The sequence below is a fragment of the Limanda limanda genome, chromosome 15, assembly GCF_963576545.1.
Source record: "Limanda limanda chromosome 15, fLimLim1.1, whole genome shotgun sequence".
NCBI lineage: Eukaryota > Metazoa > Chordata > Actinopteri > Pleuronectiformes > Pleuronectidae > Limanda > Limanda limanda.
This window is the reverse complement of record NC_083650.1, coordinates 18,278,802-18,305,009: the sequence shown is the minus strand read 5'-3', so window position 1 is coordinate 18,305,009 and position 26,208 is coordinate 18,278,802. Positions and strand designations below refer to the sequence as shown.

The 26,208-nt window shown below is 41.1% G+C and overlaps 1 protein-coding gene across 1 annotated transcript; it reads left to right on the top strand.

Annotated features, from left to right (window-relative positions):
- Positions 1–2,560: 2,560 nt before the first annotated feature.
- Positions 2,561–25,362, top strand: ret (ret proto-oncogene receptor tyrosine kinase). Its single transcript, XM_061087016.1, has 20 exons — positions 2,561–2,833; positions 13,979–14,221; positions 14,486–14,779; positions 15,191–15,429; positions 15,809–16,004; positions 16,102–16,301; positions 17,722–18,004; positions 18,500–18,631; positions 19,050–19,160; positions 19,262–19,375; positions 19,492–19,736; positions 19,824–19,971; positions 20,090–20,197; positions 20,285–20,499; positions 21,048–21,170; positions 21,262–21,332; positions 21,940–22,077; positions 22,229–22,328; positions 23,352–23,499; positions 24,347–25,362. Exons 1-20 carry the CDS (start codon positions 2,767–2,769, stop codon positions 24,502–24,504), a joined length of 3,333 nt encoding a protein of 1,110 aa, XP_060942999.1. The 5' UTR covers positions 2,561–2,766; the 3' UTR covers positions 24,505–25,362.
- The last annotated feature ends 846 nt before the right edge of the window (positions 25,363–26,208 follow it).

Genomic DNA, 26,208 nt, shown 5'->3' with positions numbered 1-26,208 from the left:
TAGCATTTAGCTGACTCATTCCCAGTGACGTACAGTAACTGCAAAAGCACTATGAGCACAGAACATCACAAGCAGCTGCTATTAAAGATCAAAAAGGTCAAAATCTGAATGTCTAGACTCTGGAGGTAATGAATATTCTTCTTATGTTTCAGATTGAATTTCTGCTAATGTCATCCTGCCGGCCTCTGAACGGCTTGTCGCTCTATAGCTTTGTCAGAAAACAAGCCCATAAGACACCACTGTGGTCCCACATACCACACTTCCTTGCCTTTATTGATTCCTACTGAGCATATGTCTCAGGATACCTATAGTCTGTCATATGGAAACTTTATCCCAGATACAATGTGCTCATGCTGACCACTCGCCTTCTTATATTCTCGTAATGATCCCAGCTTTCTCCCCTGATACAGCAATCAGCATTATATTTACCCCGCTATAGAGTAAGTGAACATCTGAGTACAGTATCTGCTCATCAGATCATTTATTACAAATGTATTGACATAACACATAAATACAACTTGAAATCTTCAAGCAGGCGACAACTATTGGACCTTTTATTGGAGGATTTTAGGCAAGCAGGCTTTATTTGAAATGGATATACAGCGTTTTACTGAACACAGTTATAGATAAATCTGTTTACAGGACAGTATTACATATTAATCATGAATGTAAAAGCTAAGGATTTTAAAGTCCTATGATGAAAAGAGATATAGTAGAGTAGGTGATATGTTCTTTTCCTGCTGAGAAGCTCCGTGTCCTCTACTCCAGTGTTTGTGTTCTCCATGCAGAGACATTGATTGGGGAGCGATTTCTGTGTGAGTGACTGGTGTCCTGCCCCGGGGATGCAGCGATGCATCACTCCACACGCTATCGAGTCACAAACAGATCCCACACTTTAACAGTCGACGTCCTCGGTGACAGTGTCAGACCTGAAAGAGGAAAGGTCCCACAGAGTCAGAGAGCTGGTCTCACAGTGGTCAGCAGGTAGACACAACTCATAAGTCTGATTAAAACCATATAATGCTCTGTAGGTTCAGCAGGGACATTAATGAAGAGAAAAACTCAATTTGCTTTTTGCTGGATCTTTGAAATCCTGTCCTCACACAACGCTTTGTTTTGAAATCTGATTCCACCACATAAATATATTAAAATTACTGGTACATCTGAATATACTCAGATTTAAATTCATGACTATTTGAAAATAAAATGCATGGATTGTCATCAATTGTATTAACTTATTTACTAACAATTAACCGTGTAAAACTATTTTCCGTCCATTATGCTTTGCTCACTGAGAAGTTCTGATCAGACCATTTGACAGAGAAAGTTGGTGAAAACGTTTTCAGGCTTTGGCCTCCTTAAGATTCGAATACATTACCTTTCAATATCTCTCATCATGTTACTCATCCCTCCAAAATTTGTTTTCATTTGTTTTCTTAACTGATTTTACTGTTCCAGGATTTCTTGTATTTCTTCCATTCCATATTTATCCATTGATTGAGCTTTTCTTTCTTTCTCTTGATTGTATCTAGTATTAGTATTATAACATTAGTCTGTTGTTCTGTCTGTCTTTGCTTTGTCCTTCTTGTATTGTTGTTTGTTCTGTGACTGTTTTGTCCCCTATTATTGACCCTTGTTTCCCATCTGTGTTTTGGAGATGACACATCTCAATGGGTAAATCCCATGACAGTACATTTCTTGAAATCCTCCCATGTCATTTTTTGTTTGGAAATTCGACATTCACCATAATAAATACATTAAACCCCCTGGTGCTATTAACTGCTAGTAGATGTAAACCTGTGTTTATTTTAAACTAAAAGTCTTACATCAATGATCAACCCAGTTATAATGAAGCAGGTAAATTGATAATGGCTGAAGTCCTTTTTTAAAAAACATTTCTTGAAATCCTCCCATGTCATGTTTAGAGATTTGACATTCATCCTAATAATATATTAAAACTCCTGGTGCTACTTACTGCTACTAGATGTAAACTCGTGATTATTTTATACTAAACGTCTTACATCAATGATCAACCCAGTTATAATGAAGCAGGGATATTGACAATGGCTGAACTTCTTTTTTAAAAACATTTCTTGAAATCCTCCCATGTCATGTTTAGAGATTTGACATTCATCCTAATAATATATTAAAACTCCTGGTGCTACTTACTGCTACTAGATGTAAACTCGTGATTATTTTAAACTAAAACTCTCACATAAATGATCACCCCAGTTATAATGAAGCAGGTACATTGATAATGGCTGAAGTCCTTTTTAAAAAACAGTGCCTGTGCCTTTAAAACGCGCCTTTTAGTGATAAGAGTTAATAATTTCCAACCTGCAGAGTGTTAATGAGATGACTGACCTGCTGTTAAGTTATGCTCTTAAATTTCCTGTAAATGTCTGCTGCCTCCTCTTCCTCCTCCTCCTCCTCCTCCTCCTCCTCCTCCTCCTCCTCCTCCTCCTCCTCCTCCTCCTCCTCCTCCTCCTCCTCCCCCTCCACCTCCTCCTCCTCCTCCTCCTCCACCTCCTCCTCCTCCTCCTCTGGTCAGCAGCAGCAGCCACTGGAGCCGCGGCGCGCACAGCAGCGCGTCCATGGCACACTGACTTCATCCGTCTGCACCGGAGCCGCGCACTGACGGACACATACTGTGGCTTGTACCGCGCCTTTATTTGTTTTTGCGGTGTGAATTTTTATTTTGTGTTTTTTTTTTCTATCGAAGGAATTTGTTTTTGACTCAGAAACTTTTACCTATGGTTCGTGAAAATGGGGCTAAGTTGTGGTTTCTCTGTTGGAAACATCGCTGTGCTGCTGCTGCTGCTGCTGCTGGAAGGTAAGACTCCGCATCTTCAGTTTTATTATAGGAGACTCCGGCTGGAGGAGCAGGAGATGAAGTTGGAGCAATTTTCAACACATGTTGTGCAAATGCATAGTAGATTTCTTGAAACGAGTAAATTAGTGTTGATTCCTGCATCCTGTTGGTTTTTAGAGCAGCACATATTATTCTGTTGTCATGGTTTAGTTCCAAATTTCCGTTTGCTCAGAATAGAAGACATGTTATGTTCCTTACACGTTATTTTGCAAATATATAGTTGAGCTTACTCTTTAAATGTGAAGGCTGACTATGATGTACATTCTACCAAACCACAAAACACAACATTTTTCCATTCTTCCCTATTGGCAAGCAGATAGTTTTGATGAAATTTTGAGATATTCATGCAAATAATGCAAAGTAAATAACATTTATTTTTCCAAAAAGGGAAATTCTTCATCCATCAGCTTCATCTCTCTTTTTCTTTCTTTTGAGCGTCTTCTTCATCTCTTTCCTTCCTCTCAGTCAGAAAATCTTTCGCTAAACATGTTTGGTTTGGGATGCACTTTAGATTTATGATGCTCTGCTAAACTGACTGGAACATAGATGGAAAAACAGAGAGGGGAGATGTCTGAGCTGCTGCAAACAGCTGATAATATACACCTGCTCATGTGTAAAATGCTGGAGTTTGAAAGCTTTTTCCCAGAGAATTGTCTCTGGGTAGCATGAACACAATGTCGACTCTGTGTTTCCCGCTGCAGAAAGTGATACTTGCATTGTGCTGCTGGCTGTTATGCGTGGCATGCCACACTGAGACCTACAGTCAAATGAAAACAGCCATATATCATAATATTATAATCCCATTCACAATCCCACAGCCCAACTGTACCAACACTGTGCTCCCATGCAGTCTATATTTAAAGTGTCTCTCATAGCTCAGGAGCGTGCAGCCAGTCCGTCAAATGGGTTGCTTGGACAAATATAGGCCATTGTGTGGAATTCCTGAATTTGTTTTTGGACTTGAACTCAGTCTCGGCAGAGGTTAATATCAGGGATGTGGACTTTAAAAGTAATCATCACAGTCTTTTGAGTGGAATTGAGATGTGGAAAGAAAAGGCTCGGTATTCATGTGAGTGGGTCAGTGCAGAAGTGGGTTCATACCAGTAAACTCCAGGCTTAAACGTAATCGCCCCAGGGAGCAGTTTCCTGCAGAGTTGTTAAAATGATTAATGAAAATTCAGAGGGTGCCACAGTTAGGTGCGTAATGTTCTCTGAGTATTTTTCAGTGTGACAGACAGTGGAGCACAAAGAGACTGAGAGATGTTGGTTCAGCGGGATGCTCCTCTCACACAACCAACACAGCCTCTTCTCCCTGATATTTATAGAGGAAGACAGTTGGTCCAGTTCCATTTCATGTGTCAAGGACGATGTGGTAATTAAATGGGTGCTGAAATCTACACCCTGCATTGAACGCCCGAGCCCATCACCTGCCGGTTTGCTGGAAACAAAAGGACCTGGACTTGTTCAGGGGAGGTGAAGAAGAAGCGAGCCACGGGCAGGTGTGCGGCAGCTGCTCCTATCTCTGGGCAAACACTGCGCTGTTTGTTTTCTTTAGGAAAATATCGCCTGTTATACAAGTGCACACACTGTTCAGATTGCAGGTCGGACGGTAACTGGCCTCAAAACCACACATCAGATTGATTTGCGTTGTATTTGTCTTACATTAGCGATTTTTGCCTCACTTTTGGAGGATGTTCTGCTTGTTGACATCAATTACAGTACAATCATATCCTGCTCTAGAAGATTTTAAGCCACCAAATTACTTATTCATATTCCCGTTGGTTTTTAAACCATTTGATGTTGTTTCTGTGTCTCAAATGTGAGTCCTTAATAGAATACAAGTCATTTAACTTAAGGAACAGTTACATTAGTCGTCCGTAGAAGACAAAAGTTGTGAGGTCTGATTCACCACAGCACTGTTACAGCTCACAAGTTACTGATGACTTGAGTTTTTCTTGCTGAGGTAATCAAACTAAGGGAACTGGCAATCAGCTCTCGCCATAAGACTAATCAGCATTTTTAAAAGTGGCCGAGACGTCGCCCAGCACTTAAGAGTGGAACGAAGTAGAAGAGGTGAAGCAGTTCAAGACTTTAATTAGACTGAACTGAAGCTGGCACTTATAGTTGTGTATTTGGTTGCAGTTTGTGTCATGGAAATTATTGAATCTAACTGTCCTCTTTTGAAATGTAACAGATCCTCCTCTCCTTCCAGCTATACTCAAAGTCCAGTTGGATTGACCTGATTCATCATTTCCACTTAATGTTTGCATCTGCCTGATATCAGGAAATGTTAGTTAGTTTGAGCCTAAAAGTCCTTGTAACTATCTGATGTTCTGACCAGTGTCTATATACACTCAGGAGAGAGGGGGGCATGTTGTCCCTTCTCTGACAAGGTCCGAGCACTGGATACATCCTGTCTGATATCAAAGGATGACGTGGAAACCTTTGACTTGTGCAATAAAAGCTGACACATCCTATCTCGCCCTTTGTCAGATTCTTGATACCTGCCGTGGTGTTGAGGATTCTGTCCCGCTTGGCCAAGTGTTTGCTCGGTAACTCTGTCTGTGTTCAAATCTATTCTCTGTAAATTGTTATTTTACCTTTAATTACATACTTTGAGATCATTGAATTGATCACTCAGTCTGATGGTTTATTTCCTCACCAGGGAATTAAATACAAAATTCCCACCACAGTTTGGACGCAACAAAAATGTATTGTTGTCATGCCCATGTGTTTAATGGCCAATTACACGTACAAGGACTTTCACTGTGGTTTTACACTGCTGTCTGTCTTCTTACATAGAAGAGGACAGACAGCAAGGGACATGCCCCCCACTGGGTAGTACAATAACATGTGAAAGAACAGTAGGAGAATATTTATTAGTATGTTCGAAACACCAATGACCAGCACCATAACAGTATACACCATCAAAGTATGAACACAACTTAACTGGTTCTGTTTGTTTGTAAGTTGTGCAAAGGAAAATGAAAAGGAGAAAACCCAAGGCCCTGAAGTCTTATTAGATCTTGTTTTTATTATAAGTCCTACTTATGTCTTTGAGAAGAAGATGGACTGCTGTGCCTTTGGAGACGGGAATTTGCTGAAAGGACCTTTGCTTCATTTGATTTATTTAAATGCAACCTTGTTAATGATTTAAGTAGTTTGATGTCGGCCCACAGAACAAGCACTGAACAGCAGCTTCTGTCTCTAAACCTGGTAAAAGCCTTTATGGAAATGAGACACGTCTTGACAGACACTTCTGTGTAATCCATCACTGCCACATAAAGAGCCGCAGATGTTTTCACATAAGAGTATTGATCGGTTTATCTTCCGCCATGACCTTGCTACTGTATCTTTGACCCCTGCCTCACCCTCTGACCTTTGAAACCTTAACCAAGTGGTGATCCTCACTCAGAGATGACCCCCCCCTCCGTCCCACAGGAAGCAGCGCTCGCAGAATCTTTCAGCTGCTTCTCCTTCTCGTTGCATTACCACAGTGATTTTCATCAGCATCCTTTGCTTTTGAGAAGGACCAGAGCAATACATCTCATTTGAAACATGCTGCTATTTGATTTAGCTCCTTATTACATTATATGATTCAGCAAAGCCTCTGTCTTGTGCTGCCTATATGGCTGTACCATAAATCTTGTCAACTTTTCACTCGTGTTATCACTACGTCTCTTTAGTGTAATTGGACACCATCTTGATGCAAGTTGTTTAGAGAGTTTATCCTTTTGATCAAATTGTGTGAACAGCAGGGATTTTCTATTATTTCAACAGTTAATAGTTAACAGTTTCTTCAGATCTTAGAAACAAAAACACTTGTCAAAGCTGTTTTTTGGAAAAAGAAACTAGATTCTCTGTTTATGTCTCAGAGGGAAAGGATTTATTTTGTGTTTTTTTCATGGTTATTCACTTAAGGATTTGGCAAAAACACACGTCCCAGCATGTGATTTAAAACCACTACCACCTGGCCTCAGCTGTGCTCCAATCATTAAATCTTAACCCACCCTCGAAGATTTTGCCAAGAAATCTGCCCAAGAAAAATGTACCTTTTTGTTTTTTTTCTTTTTTTTACAGGGAAATAACAGTGAACATGTTTTGTGCTACAAATGCAACTGATCATCCGCATGATGCTGCCAAGTTTAGGATCAGAGCAGTGATGCAGCAGTTTGAAGCTCACAATGTTTTACGTTTTGACTTTTCGATTATTGTTCCTCCCGTTGCCAACTCCTGCATCAGCAAAACATTCTCTAAAATGCATCACTCCATTTGGTTTTTGACTGAACTGAACTCGTGGTTCTATGAAATATCGCGTCTGACGAAGGGACACCGCCCAATTCACTTACTGCTGCTCTGCTGAGAGTCCCAGCCTCCAGCTGCGGACCGTTCCTCCTGCTGCTGCTGGCTCTTCATGGACGCTGCTCCTACCTGTCAAAGCTCCCTGCCTGATCCTCTCGTCAGTTCAGGGTCACACTTGGCTCTCATGCATGGGCAGAATCTAATTTGCTGTGGTGAAAGGACAAGGAGACATTGATTGAAATTTCGCCCTCGGGGCTTTTAGTCCCCTTGTTTCACATGGGTCTTGACAAGTTATTTTCCAGTTGCCTAGCAGTGCGCGCCGTGTTTGACCCAGTATTTACAACAATCAGCGAAACCCAGAAGAAGCTCATTCGGATCCACATGGTCTGGGTGATGCTGCGGAGCTGAACGTGAGTCAGGGTGATGATTTTAAAGGTGCTATAGTTGGCGTTTACAATTTTTAATCATAAAAACATTTGCAATAAAATGTTTCTTTAAGTTTAATCCTGTATTCCCATGAACGCTGATACTTCTGACCCCAAAGAGGATGTTTCCGCTCACCCCTCCTCCGCCCGCCACACCCTGCCATCCCTCTGGGTCCATCTGTTTGATCCTTAAATATGTTGGAAATTATTTTTCCACCACGTTCCTCCACCTGTCAGTGCCAGAAACTCTGAAAGCTTTATTTCCCCTCGTGCTGGAAGATCATCGGCCTCCATTGTCTGCCATATAAGCAAATGCCCCTCCCTCAGTTTCCATAATGTAATCCATCATCCACTGTAAAACCTGATGTGGTGACACACAACGGAACAAGCAGTCAGACACTAGCTGTTCAAATAGTCACCACTCGTCTCAACAGCGTCAATTTTAGTTTTGGTACTGATATTTTCAGATTTGGACAGATTTAATGATGATAGTCCTGCACGCTGCATGGAGAGTCTCACACTAAACACCATTTATGTTCAATTCATCCGAATTTCTTAAAGCCTTTTTTATTTAATATACAATATCCATAATGTAAACAGTTGTATGCCATCTTTGTTAGCCACGGTAATGTCACTCAGTCACAGTGCTGCCAGACGTACGATAATTATTGCATTTATACGATAATTTTGCCCTTTGTACAATGTGTGATCAATACTGCTAAAATCCCAATAATGTAAAAAAAAAGCCATCATTTTATGACGGAATTAGGAATTAGGATTAGCAATATAGTCAAAAATGGAAACTACATCTGTATTTACACTTGCCGTACGTGAATATGGAGCATACGTCAGTTCTTTCTTCTCTGATGTCCTTCCAGTCAATCCTGCTTGGAGGATTAACTGATGGAGGATTAACTTTTAATTACGTGTTTATTAACATGTGTTTTCACGTGGTTAGAATCGTAGAAGGAGTCAAATACATGTTCGTCTAAACATTGTCTGTGTTTTATGAAAGCTTTGTTTATTTTAGTATTTTGTAGTTTCTGTGTTTTTTCTTGGATATGTTGTTATTTTCTCCAAAGTACAATAATTTTGAGCATCTGCTACGAATATGTCAACAATTTAATCTTTTTTTTTTTTTTTTCCAATTCATTAAATTTTGCAGACCTTCACTAGGAATAATCCTCATGACTCGATAGACTTTCACTGACTTTTATCAACCTACCAACATGAGGTCAATATGTTAATTTGTCCAGTACTTGGTTTGTGACCTGCAAGCATGTTAACATGCTGAGATAAACTTTAGCAGTAAATATTTTTGAAACGTGAGCATTTTCAGTAAACCCTTGTTTTTTTAAATTCAGTGGTATGAAACCTTTATGAAACCAGTCACGGTGAAGTCTTTATGAAAACATCAATGATTTGACTTTATTATATTATTATTTTACTGGCAGTTGTTTACTTCCTTTGTGCCTGTCCGTCCTGATGTGGTTTTATCAAAGTAGCCTAATGACTGTTGCATCCAAATCAGTCTGGAGCTCTATGATCAACCACATGTTCCGTTTTTTATGCCACTACCCCCCCCCCCCCCCCCCCCCCCAGAGGAATTCTTAAACTGAATTTATACTTGTAACTAATCCCAGAGGAGATGTTCTATTAGATTTCTTTATGACTGATGAACATGCTTCATTGGATCTCAGCTCTTGTATTCTCGGAGGGCTAATTGGATTACATTATAAGGGTAATTGATTATTATGTTACGGTATGCATATCGGTAAACTGAGTAATAACCTGGAGCCCGGCTGCCCCCTCCTCCAGACTGAGATGAGATATCGTATTACTCTGATGAAAAGTTTGATGGCTGTGTCATCATGACAGGAAATGACTTTCTCTCCTCATTACGCCTCATTGTTTTTGGAACGGAGAGTGTCACAGTTAGGACTACATTAAATCCAGGTTGTGGATGCAGCATGATATGACTGAAGCATATACTGGCACAGGAAATGGAGAGGGAGAGATTTCAAAACATTATGATCAATAATAGCTTTCATAAGTGGAATTATAGCCCAATGTGCAGCTTTTTAGTTAATTGAATCCTTGAAGAGAACCATTCCCATAACTGTTACATCTCTGGAAGCAGAGAAATCATGATAGGTTTCAGAGTCATTACAATATTTATTGTATTTATATCACCATCATATAAGCGGCTGATATGGTCCTTCCTGCTGCTCGCTGCAGCCACTTTGTAACAGATGATAGATTCTTTGGAAACGTGGATACTGATGGAGCAAATTGTGTCGCTGGCCGTGAAATGAAACCCACACCGTTGATGTAATATCTCTGCGGCCGTGCAGCTAAAACAACTGGCCCCATATTACATGCAGCAGAGATGATTGCCACAGCCATCAGCCTTTCTCCTTGTCTGTCTCATCAGTGGAAAACAATCAGCATCACCGTTGATTAGTACGGTTATTGATTGGTCTGCTGCCAGATACACAGCCTTTCCAATGGGTCGTTACCAGGGACCGATGCGGCGCACGTTGACCTTGGGAATCAGAGGGCATGCATCGGGCTGAGCTCTCACCGCAGGAGCTCCAGTCCACCAACCAGTTTAGTGAGGGAATGAATCATACAGCAGATGGGCCTGGGTCACTTTTTCCCGATCGGCCATGTTGTTGATGAGGATGCTCGGAGAGGAGGTCTGAGTGCATGGGGGGGAGATCCGTGTTGTGCTTCGCTGAGGCCTCCACAGAGGTAGATCAGTAAGTGTGTGGGTTACTCCAGCACATGAGCTCATAGCTGGTAAATCTGTCAGCCGAAGCACGCATCGAGCTAATTGAGTTCCTGTCTTTGTCTGGGACGACGGTGAGGGCGTTCCACCCTATCGGCTCTGACCGCTCGCAGACACACTGTGGTTGACTGAACGCCGTGGTTTCAGACGGTCGCATGAGATTTTGTCCTTTTTGTCCTTCCGCTGTTAAAAAAATGAGACAAAGAGGACACAGACCACAATAAACTCAAGGTAACTGCAATTATCAAAGAGAAGCAGGGCGAGCACACAGGGAGACGACCGATTGTTGTTTTTCAGCCTCGTATGAGTCCAATTTCAACATCCACTCAGCAGTACACGATATCTATTGTAAACATGGATTGCTACAAGAGTCCTCCTGTTCAAACACTGGCTTTGTTTGCAAAATTACTTACTCTGTCTTTTGAAGAAATGACACTATATGACGTGGGTTTTATAGGTGTGTGAAGGCTGTAAAAGGTCGGCTTATGATGGTAATGTTTACCCAGTTTGATTTATGGCACGTCGAGGCTGCTCCAAAAACAGCAATGATGTCGCTCTATATGTCAAAATATGAGGAGCATATTTATCACCGCTCCCATGACATAGCACTGACATGAAACATGTGCTGAAGCTTTTAGTTTTTTTTTAAATCATTATCCGTGCACGGTGTTAAGAGGTGAATTGTCATTACACTGTGTGTGTTTCCATCATTCTTGTGCATCGTTTGGGGGAAAGGTAATGAGTCATGCTTTGGAAATTCGTCATCATGGCTTCACTGACAAAAGATGCCATTTGCAAAGAGAGGCCTGCTTGATCCATTCAATTAATTAGTTTTGATATAAACTGCTTGCTTTCTGTTGGCTTCGGTCCTGGAAAGAAATTGAATTTTGAATGATATAAACGAATTGTGTTGCATGGGGTCCAACCAGAGTGGCATCGAGCCAGGGCCAGCGTTCATAAATGCACGCGGCTCACGCTAGTTAACACACTGGAGTTTTATCCGTAGAGCTGCTGTGTTTGATTCATGACAGTATCATGTGTACGACTATTTTTCTTTATGTATCTATAAGGGCTGTAGACATTTGTATTATATATATTGTTCAAACTGCAAATGAACCCAGGATCCTAAGCATCTAATCAAATTAAAACTGACTATTTATGTACTGTATTAAAATGAATATCAAGCCACGGTTTTCCACGGTCAGGTTTGAGTCTGTGTCCCTATGATAATGGCGCCCTCTATTGGCCATTGTAGGTGCTGGGATTAAGGCCTTGACTGAGATTGCATAGAGGACATGTATTGTGTTTCACTTCTCATATTTTCTTACACCCATTCTGTGATTTTGTTTAAGTCATATATCATTATTGTTGACCTTCAGCACGTTCAGAGTCCATGTGCTGCTGAGGGTCACATTTTAAATGTCTATATAACATTTAACAGGCACTGCATCGTGTTATTCTTCTATAGCAGAGCCATCCATCCACCTTCTACCTTTTTTTCTGCCTCCTTTAGGTGTGTCAACACGATTATTACACACATACCCCCTTTCCACTAGGGCTGGTTCAGAGCAGCTTCCAACTGCAAACCTTTGAGAACCAGTTTTGCTTTTTCATGGGCTAGAGCCACGTCACTACTGTTATGGAATTTATGCATGATGGTCTACATTAAAATTTTCTGCAAAAGACATCAGCTGTTGCCGGAGATCTCCTTTCACCAACTTCCAGAAAACTTCCATAACAACTCCATCACCATATACGTGACTGACGACGTCTCGAAGGCTCAACTGTATAACTCAGCCCCCAAACTGGCACTTGTTATATATTATATTATACATAAACATTCTTTCATTAAGTGCTCGCTCGCTCTCTTCTCTCTGTGCTCAGAGTCAGACCATAGACCATACATAAAAAGCCAGATTCAGCAACAAGCAAAGTAATAAATCTAGTCATTAGATTTAGCATTGAAAACAGATCAACATTTTGTTTAACTCAAGAGGAAACTTTGTATCATCTCTTTTTTGTGTTCTTATGCCTAAATATTTGCATTTGGCATCCACAGCTTTATCTCTTCATCCTCAGTTAACTTTGAATGATAAACACATTTGAGTAAAATTGCAACTCAAATATGGTTAATTTTAACTAACCTAATTGTTTCTGTGGGTAAATACCTAATCCATTGCTGCAAAGATTTATCTTTGGACTTGTCCAAAAGTCTAAAATTCCACACAAATTATCATAAAAGAAGAGTGAGCTATTGCAGAATAAATAAACCATATTTATATAACCTTTCTAGACTTGATGGCCACTCAAAACACTTTACAGTTTTGCCTTTCCCTCATTCACACACAAACAGTGCTTCTACGTGCAGCACTTCTATCACACGTCACTCACACACTGCCATCACAGCCATCAGGGGTAATTTGAGGTTCAGTGTCTTGAGCCACAGCCACATGTTTATATTTCTAAAGCCCTGCAAATCAATCATCATGTTTTCCAGCGTGTTGTTAAAACGTATTTTATTTCCAGTAGTAATTATTCCAACACCTGCAAAAACATCCGTCTATCAGAACTTGTGTGTGAGAGAAAAATGTATCTTGCAGATCTATACACCCACTGTGCTCAAAACATGAGCCGAGGGCCGATAGAACACTTAACACGTACAAGGCCTCAGTATGAGTCTCAGCACAAATGGCTCTGCTTACAAAATGGCAACTCATCCCTAAATTGTTTGTAGTCATGAAAGTGACTCCAGCCGTCGCAGCAGGATTAACAAACGAGTGGCCTGCTGTTTGTTGTTGTCCCGGAGAACACTTTTAATAAAAAGGGGCCGCGGCAGCCGCCCAGAGTGTATCTCCATCTCTATCCTTCAGGAAGGACGGCCACATTTTATCCATCAGCTCGGCCTCCTGTCATCCAAGCCCCATGAAATTAAATCAATGTCTGAAACCAGAGCCAAAGCCTCAACTGCACCAACAGAAATAGAAAATCTAGTTGTGCTGTCTGCTAATGACATTAGTGCGTTCCCTAAATGGTGGCCTACTGTCGTCAAAGAGGAACATGACAGGGATATAATTACAGGAGGAACACTCACATCTCCTTTTTCCTGTAAAACACAGCCTGCTATAGCTCTTTATGGATTACCCCCTCACACACATATGCACTCACGTACGTACGTACATACACACCCCACTATGGCAGGTAATGATTCATCCATCCTGCATATCCGGTTATCCCTTGTAATTAAACTTCTCAAGGTGAATGCAAGGGGAAACGGAAACCACATGTTATTGACCGTGTGAGAAATTCATTAAAAGGGCTGCATAAGTGTTATTTGAAACCACCCTTCAATTTCCGCAAAGGGGGGGAGATGAAAGGAAAAAAAACCGAGCCTGTCATATTTCATGTATGTTCTTTTTTGTCCATTCAGCCCGGGCAGCATTGTCAGTGCGTATTGTTGTCACGATTAAATATCCAGGGAGAGATGTCTGATAACTTCCGGTGTCCTGCTCTGTAATGAGACAGTGATGTCAGGCCCTGTTGACTCACCTGCTTTCCCACATCTGTTTTCTCCATATCTTCTCCCCGCAGGAGTGACAGCCCTGTACTTCCCTCAGAATGAGTACATCGAGACGGTGTACGTGGGCCAGCCGGCCGGAACACCCATCCTGCAGGTCCACGCCATGCTGGACAGCGACTCGGAGAGGCCGCATTTCTACCTGTGCTGGAGCACGCTCAGAAGGCCGGCCTACAGCTCCTGGTTCCACATGGACGTCAACACTGGAATACTGTCCTTGAACAAAACTCTGGAGGAGAGCGACTTCGCCATCCCAAGTGAGTCGGACACAGGCATTGTCATGGTAATGCAGAGTCTGAGACCACTCTGTATAATGTTGTTTCAGTGCCGGGTGTGTTTTAACATGAGGGTACATTTGTTTCTTGGCTTTTATGCTCTTTGCATACTAATAATGCTTTGGCTCTGTGTTCAGGTTGTAATGTGATTGCATAATGGCCAGAACAAAAAGTGCAGACGACTGAAAAAGCACTGTCTGAGATTAAAATGCCTCTCGCTTTTGTTGCGGCTCTGCATCTCATCAGATCAACATTCGTGGTCCGTGAAGAAGCTGGGCCTTCACGCCACGGTTTTTCCAAACTTCTCCAGAAGGCCCCACTGCATCAACAAAAACTCCCCTCGGATCACGCTGGACTTTGTCAACGCCACGCTGCCCCAGTGCACGCACACGGATATGAAGGAGCTCTGCTTCCCCCACAGAGACTCCTTCAACCCCCGTATCATGGAGAACAGGTTCGCCGGGCCCATACGGCAACTGCGGCGACTCACCAGACTCAACGTCTGCCCCAACTACACCATCTCTTACAACGTGGAGTCAGGTTAGAGACATTACAGAGAGCGACTTTGTGATGTTTGATAGAAGAATTAACAGATTCTACCTACTGCAGATTGGAAGTGGAATTTATAAATCCTAAAATGCATCACAGCTCAATTTAACACAGTGGTTTTAGAGTCGTACTTGTTCTGGAATAGTGGGTACTGTTAGCACTAGCTGTAAAACACATTACTCTATCACTTCATTGACTTAATGACCTTTTTTATTCTTAGGGTACTGTTATTCTCGTTTAGCGTTTAAGCAAAATCAAGTTTTTCCATTTGTGACATTGAAGCCACGTTGCCTGCTGTTCAGCCAAAGTCCCAATTTGCTATTGAATCACATCCATACCATTCTAGACACTAACCTACAGAGACACATACATGATTTTTTTTGTTTTTCCTCTTCTCTGCAGAAACCCCAGCACCGTTCGCTGTGGATGAGAACACCACAGAGCTGGTGGTGACGGCCCCTCTGGACCGCGAGGAGAGTGAGTGCTACAGACTCCTGATGGTCTGCACCGTCCGAACAGACACGCTCATCACCAAGGTGGAAACCTCCCTGGACGTGTTTGTCTTGGACGAGGATGATAACGCACCGTATGTGAACGGGACGGACACGACGGACATCGTTATCAGCTTCAATCGGACAAAGGTGAGAGCAGGGGTGCATTTTGGGGCGGGGCCTGGAGGCAGCTGAATCTTATAGGCCCATGAAGAGAACCTGTCCTATCAGTAGTGTTTTATTTATATGAATAAACATGATACTAGCAATATAAATGAGCATGCTTTTATTAGGAACACAATAGGAACAAGGTATATTGGATATTATAGAGCTAACAGTAAACAAGGAATAACTGAATGACTGAATCAGGAATTGTACATGAATGTTGGACATATAATTCTCCCTTCTGTGTAACCCGCGGCCCCTTTGTGGCCCCTGGTTAAAGAAAATCCTTGCTCCGCAACTGAGTGAGAGGACGAATACAAAGACTGATCTGATCAGCTCTCACCTTCTCGTTTTTTTTTTCTAGGGTGGCTCTTTTGGAACCTTGTATGTCTTTGACAGGGATTTAACCCCCATCTATCACATAGACAACAGCCACAGTAAGTATGGCGGGAACTTGCTCAACAGCGACCCATGGATAGATAAAACATTCGAAATAAAAGGCACCTTCAGTGAAAGGAAAGCAGCTCACGGAGGCATTCGAGAGACCGTCCACGACTACCGTAAGTAAACCCAAGTACTAAAATTCAAGTTTCTATGAACACTGTAGTAATTAGATGCATTTAACATGTATATGTTTTTTTTTCCTCTTGGTTTTAGAGCTGGTCCTGAAGAGGAACCTGTATGTGAATGAGAATCGCAGTGTGCAGTTGGACTACCTGGTCAATGACACCACCTACCCCGGCCTGGAGGGAACGGTGCTGCTTCACTTCAACATCACCATCCTACCAGTGCACATCCGCTTCGAGAACATCACACACATGTTCACACTGACACGCAGAGCTTCTGCTTACGCACAGGTAAGCTCCACCCACACACATCCATAATAACCCACTGCTGCTGTCTAAAAGCGTATATCGATCATTAGCATTAGTCACATGCTGATGTGTGCATTACCCGAGTTATTGTTGGCTGCAGAAATTCCTTCTCATCATATTGACTAAAGGTCCCGTCAGAATTCCCTTTTAATGGTGTTGAAATATCTAAAACATCTGCACAAATTCCTGTCGGATCATCATAGGATGAGATATGCAGAGTACGTGGAGTATGCAGTGGGTGTGATGTGACAAAGTACTTCATTACTGTACTTATGTGCATTTTTCACATATCTGGACCAATAAGTAGATTTATTTTCAGGTACTTTTCACTTTTACTCCACTTCATATATCAGCAAATGTCTGTATCTATCTGTACTACATCTTTACAATGCATTGTATGATATGTTTACATGGTTTATCATACTGTTTTTTAAATGTAATGACTACATACGGGAGGGGTTCTGGTCCACTGATCCAATCAGAGCAGACAGGCAACATTAGACCCACCTCCTGCAGCAGCATCACTAGTAAAGAAACACCTGAAATGTTCTCATGAGAGGTCGACACTAAGTGATGAGCTAATATGACTATGCATTCTTCATTAATATAATAGTCTGTATAAATCATGTATTAAACTAAATATAAGTGGGCACAGTTAATGATGTAAGATTACATTTGGGAAGTACTTATACTTTTAATACTTTAAATATTAAAAGTTAATGAGGTACTTTTACTTTTTGTTGAGTACATTTTGTCAACTTTTATTTATTTGCACTGTTACTTAAGTTATACAATACCCACATTATGTAAAGCAGAGACATTATAGATTGCTTTGAAATGTAAAGATTCATTTTCACACAATATTTCCATATTTCCATTTCCATCCAAGCATCTTATTCCACTCATGCGCCACTAATGAGTTGTTTTAGGCTGCTGGTAGATTGACAAGCATACCATCATTTTGGTGTAGCAGGAGATAAACCCTTTTACAAGACGTTACTTGTGCCCTAATCATACTAGTTTTAATATAATTGTTATACTGGGTATGAATTGTCACATTATTACACATGTAGCAACATGTGTCTGGGGTTCAATATTAGCTCAATGATTAATTAGAGACATGAAAGCTACTACAAATGACTTGACATTATTATTATTTTTATTTTTTTATAGAATCCTCTGATCACAGTGGGTAGAAATGTAAATATAATAATAATAACGATATTAATAAAGAGGATAAGATTCCTTTCTAAAATGCGACAGTGTTCATTCCACATACAATTTATAAACCCCAGCTCAATATGACCATGTGCTGACTCACTCGCATACAGTGAGACTGCCACCTGCTGGTTACTTACTTACCATGTATATTAATCTTCAACTTTCATTCCTTCCCTCTCAGGTCGGCAGAGTGTGTGTGGAGAACTGCCAGCAATTTGATGGCTTCATCGTCACGTACCGGCTCGATGTGCCAGATAGGAACGTGTCCGCTGACCTGCAGTCCTGCTATGCAGCCATAAGCATCACCCAGGCTCCAGACGCCATGTGGGGGCTGCTCTACGTGAACGACTCCGAGGCTTTGCGCAGGCCGGAGTGCCAGGACCTGCAGTACTCTGTTGTGGCCCAGGAGGTGCACACGCAGCAGGAGGCCAGCACACAGATCCACATCATACTAGATAGTGAAGGTGTGTAGTACGTAGTGAATCTACATTTGAAAACAACATGCTCATATTTAGATTCAAGATTCAAGATTTTTAATATTAAATGCACAACAATAACATTAAGCAGTCAATGAAATGCTTGAGTCACAGGCTCTCTTCTAGCAATGCTCAATAATTACAACCAAAAAAATAAAATAGAAATAGTATAAAATAGAACAAAATAGAATATAAAAAATTTAAAATAGAAAATAAAATGTATATATATAAAAAAATATATATATATACAGCTCAAGAGAAAAATAGAACAACAATAGTTCAATTGTGTGCAGTAGTGCAAATATTCAACTCATCTCAAGTTTCCTTTGGGCACTGAAACACTCGCTTCCTAATTCACCACCAGCTTTGGCAAACTGAAATGTTCTTTTCACTGAAAAGGAAGATTTCTGAAAAGTTTTCAGAAATGTTCCTTTCTCCCAAATGCCTTTTAAACATGTGGCTAATGTGTCCTTCTGTACATAGTAAACAAGGCCAGTCAGGAGAGCCAGCAGTTCCTGTCCTGTGCGGAGAACCGAGGACGAAGAGACTGCGAGTCTGTCCGAGGCCTGGGAGCAACAACAGGGAGGTGTCAGTGGAGGCAAGGCACAGAGAAAGGTACATTTTATTTATTTAACATGGATCATCACAAATAAAACTTGTTTACTTGTAATCCCACAGGATTTTAACATCACTGACTCATTTCCGTATTCAGTACGAGACCTTGGAGTCTTTTAATGAGAACCAAATGTGAACATGTTTCCCTCAGCGGTGGCAAAGGAACAAATTAAAGCCCAGGACCAGCATGTGTGTCCCTCTCAGTTACACCAGTGTCTCTTGCAACAGGATGCACGGAAAATGTGGTGTTAATTTTGAGAAACAGAAACCACATGATGGCAGGAGCAAGGCCCCACAGTCGTGTATTGTTTAAACAACAACATCCTATGACAGAACTTCAGAATTAGTTGTCAGTCATGTGCATGTTGTTTGTCATCTGGTATCATCTGTTCGCCCACTGACCCTTTTCATATTTCAGGGATATCTGAAAAGTACTCGACCTGCTCCCCTGACCTGCGGACATGCCCTGATAGCTTCTGTGATGCAGTGGAAAGCAAAGCTTCATCAATATGCCCCCAAGACTGTACAAGTATGAAACGTGTCTTTTCCTGCATATGGTGAAATATAATATACACATTTCCATTAAATATAAATGTTTAAATGAAACCATTCATTTGTTTGTCTGTGAAGAGGAAACTGTGATCGGAGGTCATGAACGCGGCTTGGGAAGCGGGATCAAGGCCGGTTATGGAACATGCTACTGCTATGCGGAAAGATGTTTCTGTGAGAAGGAAGATATTGTGGGTGAGTCGTCATTAATCATACGAGACAAGCGAAAGATTGTCTCCCCGAGGTGCTGTGTCATCTGAAACAGAAATTGATGCCTTTCTTGAAAAATGACACAACGTCCTCTCCTCCAGACGCGATATGCGACGACATGTGTAGAACCATCATCGCCACCTCTCTGCTGCTCTCCTTCGTCGTCTCCATCCTCCTCTCCTCATACTTCATTCACCGGTATCACAAGAACTCGTCCAAGCCGCCAATCGCCTCCGCGGAAATGACATTCCGTCGGCCAGCTCAGGCCTATCCCATCAGCTTCCCAGCCAACAACTTACGCCGGGGCTCTCAGGATTCCATCGAGCCTGACACCTTTAAAATACCCGTGAGCTGCTTCTTTCAACACACGGTCTCTTTCCTCTTTTTACATTGTGCGTTGAAACATTTGAGAAATTATGTGTTGTTTCAACAGGAGGATCCAAAGTGGGAGTTTCCTCGTAAAAACCTTGTACTGGGCAAGACTTTAGGGGAAGGAGAGTTTGGGAAAGTGGTCAAGGCAACAGCGTTCAGGCTGAAAGGAAAAGCAGGTTACACCACTGTGGCTGTGAAAATGCTTAAAGGTAAGACGAGCCAGGCAATGACCAGACAAGCCTGGAAGTAGCGTTGATATATGAGGAATGAATGTCTGGAGGGATGAATGGTTTCATCATTACAGTCCTTGCTTTTCCTCCGTAACAGAGAACGCCTCACACAGTGAGCTGCGTGACCTGCTGTCAGAATTCAGTTTACTGAAGCAAGTTAACCACCCGCACGTCATCAAGATGTACGGAGCGTGCAGCCAGGAAGGTAAGGCCTCACTCCTCCATCCTGCCGTGCTCTCCCGGTGCATGTGTGTTTCACATGGAGTATTGAGTGCTGCGTTTCTCTGAATAGGTCCATTGTATCTGATCGTGGAGTATGCCAAGTTCGGGTCGCTCCGCAACTTCCTGCGCGAGAGTCGGAAAGTTGGCCCGAGCTACATGAGCAGGGACAGCAACCGAAACTCCAGCTACCTGGAGAACCCGGACGACCGGGCTCTGACCATGGGGGACCTGATCTCGTTTGCATGGCAGATCTCCAGAGGCATGCAGTACCTGGCGGAAATGAAGGTACATGACAAACGATAATAAGTTGCAAAAAATGCACAGTGTGTGTGCTCACTGCTGGAAATTTACCACTGAAAATGAATTTATTGATTATTTATTTAAGCCTCGGTAAACACATTGAGGAATAAGACCCTCATTTACAATGGTGCCGAGGGTACAATGAGGAGTTAATACATTGAAAGAAAAAATAAATAAATAAGAATGAATAATTATGCATATATATATACAGTAATACAAGGGAAAAGGTCATAAACAATCATTTTTGACGATTCAATAAAATACTATGGTTAAGTCAACTAACAGTTACAATCACTGCAGGAGAAGTCTGAAATTATACATTTTGGTATTATTATGGTAGCAGACAAATACAAATACCAGAGAAGTTGAAACAGCAGCGAGAACAGAAGAAGTTTGTGTTTCCATTCAAGTGATTGAAACAGAAATATATCAATTTAAATGAAATTAATGAGAGGCTTTGACGATTCAGTTGAAGTTCAAACTCTGAAACGAGAGAGATGAATGAAGCTGAATTGAGTGTTTTGGTGCGACAGGTTGTTCACAGGGACCTGGCAGCACGCAACGTCCTGGTGGCTGAGGGAAGGAAGATGAAGATCTCAGACTTTGGCCTTTCCAGAGACGTGTACGAAGAGGACTCGTATGTTAAGAGGAGCAAGGTGAAGAAGAGACAATAAAGTACATTTTGGTTTATATACACAACAAGCTTTTCGATGACAAATAACAAGGTTGTTCTTTGTGTTTTTCCAGGGTCGTATTCCTGTTAAATGGATGGCAATAGAATCCTTGTTTGATCACATTTACACAACGCAAAGTGATGTGTGAGTATAAACATCATTTAAAACACAAGTTTGACATATTGGAAAATATTGTTTTATTGATAAATATGAATATGATTAACCTAAAGCTTTGAAATTTCATAAAAACTAGAAATAGGCACATGTATGGTTCTGTCAGCTTGGAGTTGCAGCAGCTTATGAGAAACTGTCTTTTAGTATTAATAATCAGGTTGATAGATATAGTTTGAAAAGGCAGAAGTCCCTTAGTCACAATAAAAAGGCCTTGAAATTTCTCACAAACAGGAGCCAGACATTCGTATGTTTATTTTTTATATATATTTATTTTTTTTCTATTTTTTTTCTGATGTTTTTTTTTATCCATGCATCCGTGCATGGGTAAAAAAATCTTATCTTCCCCATAATGTATTGCTTAAGTTATGGTTATTATTTAAATATGAAATACAGTGTTAATCATAAAAAAAGACAGGAAATAGGAGGAGGAAACACTAAACCGAGATCTGTTCTAAGGCAACAGGATCTTCTCTATTTCACTCCTGACTGTAGCTTCATATATAATAGATAACTCTAGACAATTGAGTATCAATCTTCCAGCTTTAAATATTCTCATACTCGTGTGTTTTCTTCCCAGCTGGTCCTTCGGTGTGCTGCTGTGGGAGATAGTGACACTTGGAGGAAATCCGTACCCAGGCATCGCCCCCGAACGCCTCTTTAACCTCCTCAAGACCGGCTACAGAATGGAGAGACCAGAGAACTGCTCAGAAGAAATGTGAGCGCCACTCTGTGTTACTCTCCTGCATCTCCTTACTCTTTGCCAAGCGCACTAACACTGCCCAGCCTTTAGCACATGTCGATGTGGAAAATGACTCAGTTGGGAGGATTCAATTTCACCCACATGTGAAACTTTTTCCCCTCTGCAGGTACAACCTCATGCTCCGCTGCTGGAAACAAGAGGCAGAGAAGAGGCAGACATTCTCGGACATCAGCAAGGAGCTTGAAAAGATGATGGTGAAAAGTCGGGTACGGTGATGCTGCACACAATACATTATAATAACTTATTCATAAACTTCCACAGAGAGGAAGAAGCAAGGGGAGGATATTAATCAGTTGCTTTCCGTGCATTACAGGCACATTCAGGGATGCATCTTACAGTCAGACGTTAGAGTTTTTACCTTTCCTGCTCCTTCTGAATGAGCAGTATATCATTTCTGCTGCACAACATGTGGTACTGGCTCGCTGTGTACAGTCACATACACACAGTCACATACTTCGCCTGCTTCACTGGATGATCTGTCACTCTTCCCAAGTGCTTTAGATACCATAATTAGTGTTTGAGGAGCAATCCTCAAATGTGGCCTTGCACAGCGTAATCACAGGGTCGGGCTATATATAGAGCATTTAAGGACAAGCGAGCGCAGATGTGCCACAATGCAGCAGGGAAGTTCTTCACTGTTATCAGAGAGAGGCAGAGGACACGTCACTGGGTGGAAGTTCCTGCAGTAACGTCCACAGGGCCTTGCAGCCAGTGCATGCGTCCGACCTCAAACATGAGCACACACTCTTAGCCTTTATGTTTAACACTTTTTTATTGGTTTTCTTTGGGTAATCAATACAATTATACAATTACACATCACAAATCTGATGGATATACCCCTACCCACAATAAGACCACCCATCCCCAGCCAGCCTACCCCATGCAGCAGAAGTACATACATTAAGAGAGACTTTATATATAGGAATATTAGATTATTACAATACAGTTACATACAACACTGCACAAAAAGACAAAGCAGAGAAATTAAATTAAAATAAATTAATTAATTAAAAATTAAATAAGTAAATAGGTAAATAAAATTTAAAAAAAATTAAAATAAAGGAGGGAGAGGGGAGGGGAGGGGGGGGGTGGTTGCCATCTAATCTTTCTCTTGTAGTGGGCTTTGTATGCTCCCATAGTACGACAATAACACACTCAGCTTTTATAGCGTGCCATGTCCCATCTCCTTCTTTAATCAGCCTAATCACGCCCTCATCTGCTCTTGTCAGGATTACCTGGACCTGGCGGCGTCCACGCCAGCCGACGCCCTGCTGTACGACGACGCCCTCTCTGAAGAGGACACACCACTAGTGGACTGTAATAACGCCCCTCTCCCTCGAACCCTCCCTTCCACATGGATTGAAAACAAGCTCTATGGTAGAATCTCCCACGCATTTACTAGATTTTAGAAACAGGACACATGACACAATCTCTCTTTTTTGGCAAGTTGTGATTGGCTTTTTCCATAGTCCAGTGTGTGTGACTGTGATCTAGGCATGCCTTTCTGCTGATTAATGCTGACATATCTCCCATTTCATCGTAAATGAGAGGCTCAGTAAAGAAAAAAAGATCTTTGTGTCTTGACTTTTATTGTTTTATCTGGACCTGCTTCTAATGTACATGAATGCTGACCAAAAATAGTACATTTGTAAATATTGAATATATACCCTTCATTCTTATTTATACGGCTCATATTCATAATCATGCTTCATCCGCATTTCATTTGTACATAGTTACATTTTTTTCATTCCATCACATTCCATCATGTTGACATTGGAAGAAACAGTGTGTGACATTGGAAACAGGTCCTCTCTGAATCAATCACTCACTGTGGTTTGAATTCCAGATTGTCTTAAATTTGTATAATGTATAATAGCCATTAATCTAAAGTGACTGACACAATGTTGAACACACAAAACAGTAAGGCTTTTGAACCCAACTCTCAAGTGCATCGGCATTTCTCAACAGAAAGACAATTATAGGTCAAACACAGGAACATAAGCAACATTACAGCTTTGATATGTGACAAAAACACCGATAAACTATAAATCACATGATCTTTAACTTAACGTAGCGCACACAAAGCCATAACCTTTCCCCTCTGAGGGTCACATGAGGACTGGATCCCGACCGGACCACTGCAGAGTTTGATTCCAGAGCCTTACTGTCTGCACGCTGTTCATCTTTCACTGAGTGCAGAAAAATGATATGTTCTCGTTTTTAGGCATGTCATACCCGAACTGGCCTGAGAAGAGCCCGGTACCGCTCAACAGACATGATGCCACTAATCCAGTCTTTACAAGATATGCCAATGATAGTGTTTATGCAAACTGGATGGCTTTGCCTTCACCCGCAAAAGCTGTGGACAAGCTCGATAGCTAAAGACAAACCCGACTCTGTAGAAAAGATGACTAATTGGTAGATGTATATATTTCTATAAGACTGTATATATATGCGACCTGATGCTAAAGTTGGTTCCCTTTTATTTCTGTTGCATGGGTATTCGAGATTTAAAAACGGAGGTCTTTTTTGCTGCAAAACTGGCTGGATCAACATAGACCATGCTCCATTCTGCTCTTCAGTGTGTTAATTATTACCTCATGGGTCATGTTGGCCAAGTTGTATCACTGCATGACTAGTGTACCAGATTGTATGTCAGTGTCGATGTCTTTTTAAGTGCCTGTGCCGCTTCTACAATAGCCTGCAATTGTTAATGTGCGACTGTGAAGATCTTACTCCAGCCCAGGAATTAAAGGGGACGTCTTTACCATCAACCTGTTGTAGACAGCTGGGGATTGACCGAGGGGACAAGGGAACCAAAGCAAAATGCTGACCTTGTTCTGAACTATGTAAAGTTTCTACTGTAGGAGGATCGTGCTCCTCAAAAAATGTCAAAGACCCATTTTGTGTTTCCCCCCACAAAATGTTTCAAAGCTGTGGTTGCCAAAGAAAAGTAACACAGAGATGTTCAGTGAACGGTTTTCTTGCTTTAGTTTTTTTTTTATGATATTGTTTTTTACATGAAAAATATCAAGTAGTGAGTGCTCCTCCAGTGTCAGAACGTGAGACTTCATGTCGATTGTAACCATGTCCTCTGTCAGACTACAGTTCACTTTTTGATTCACTGTAATCACAGTCTTTGTGGAAAAAAACATGATTATGTAAACTAAGGAGTGTTATCATTGTTATGTTGTTATTATTTGATTATGTTACATTAATAATAAACATAAAAAATGTGCAGTAAGTCTGTTCAGCTCATATCTCTGAGAATAGTCAGCTTCTACCTGTGGTTATAACGCTAATAACGTTTATTCAATCAACAAAATTCATCTTATGATTATTATTTTAATAACATTACAATATATATAATATATGTTTAGCTTCTGTTTACTTCCAGACAGGATTCGTTTATTGTACTCTTTCGTTTGCTAAAGTGTTTCTATTTATTTGTATTTATTTGCAGTTGTGATCTGGAAATTGTCTGCAGAAGCCAAATAATACAAATACAGAATAATACAAATTAAATTATTTGACATTTCCATGAAGGCTAAACTCTGATCCACTCTGGTTTTGGTTGAAAGGTAAAGATCTTATATTGAAAAGCTGAAAAGGAGTGAGAGTTAGAGATTTGCATTTAAGAATAATTGCAGTCGTTTAAGCTTAATATAAAGATATTTTTGTTATATCTGGTTACGTTTTGAATAAAGAAGTCTGAAGTATGTTAACTCTGATGTAAGAACTGGATTTCAGGATCTTGGATTCACATAGTATGAACTATTCATGAGAATTATACACGTCATCCCTTCCTCATTCGTCTCTTACATGACCAGGATGTAATACTCATGTTCCAGCAACAGGTAACATTTAAACTCTCTTATTTTTACAGCACAGAATCTGACGTTTTATTCTTTTGTAAGTGAAGCACTTAAACCGTATCTGTCAGTTAATAATAAAGAAACTTGTTTAAATCATTGAGTAAAATAGTTCTGTGACAAACTGGTGACGTGTCCATGGTATCTCTGTGTTTTCCATACAATACATGCTGGGAGGGAGGCCCCAGACACCTGCCAGACTAAATGGAAAATT

What these genes read in the sequence shown, in the direction of transcription:
- ret (XM_061087016.1), top strand. Translation starts at nt 2,767, where the DNA reads ATGGGGCTAAGTTGTGGTTTCTCTGTTGGAAACATCGCTGTGCTGCTG. An exon ending in CATCATACTAGATAGTGAAG is followed by an intron (nt 18,005 to 18,499) that starts GTGTGTAGTACG and finishes TTCTGTACATAG; the next exon opens with TAAACAAGGCCAGTCAGGAG. An exon ending in CGGAGCGTGCAGCCAGGAAG is followed by an intron (nt 20,198 to 20,284) that starts GTAAGGCCTCAC and finishes TTCTCTGAATAG; the next exon opens with GTCCATTGTATCTGATCGTG.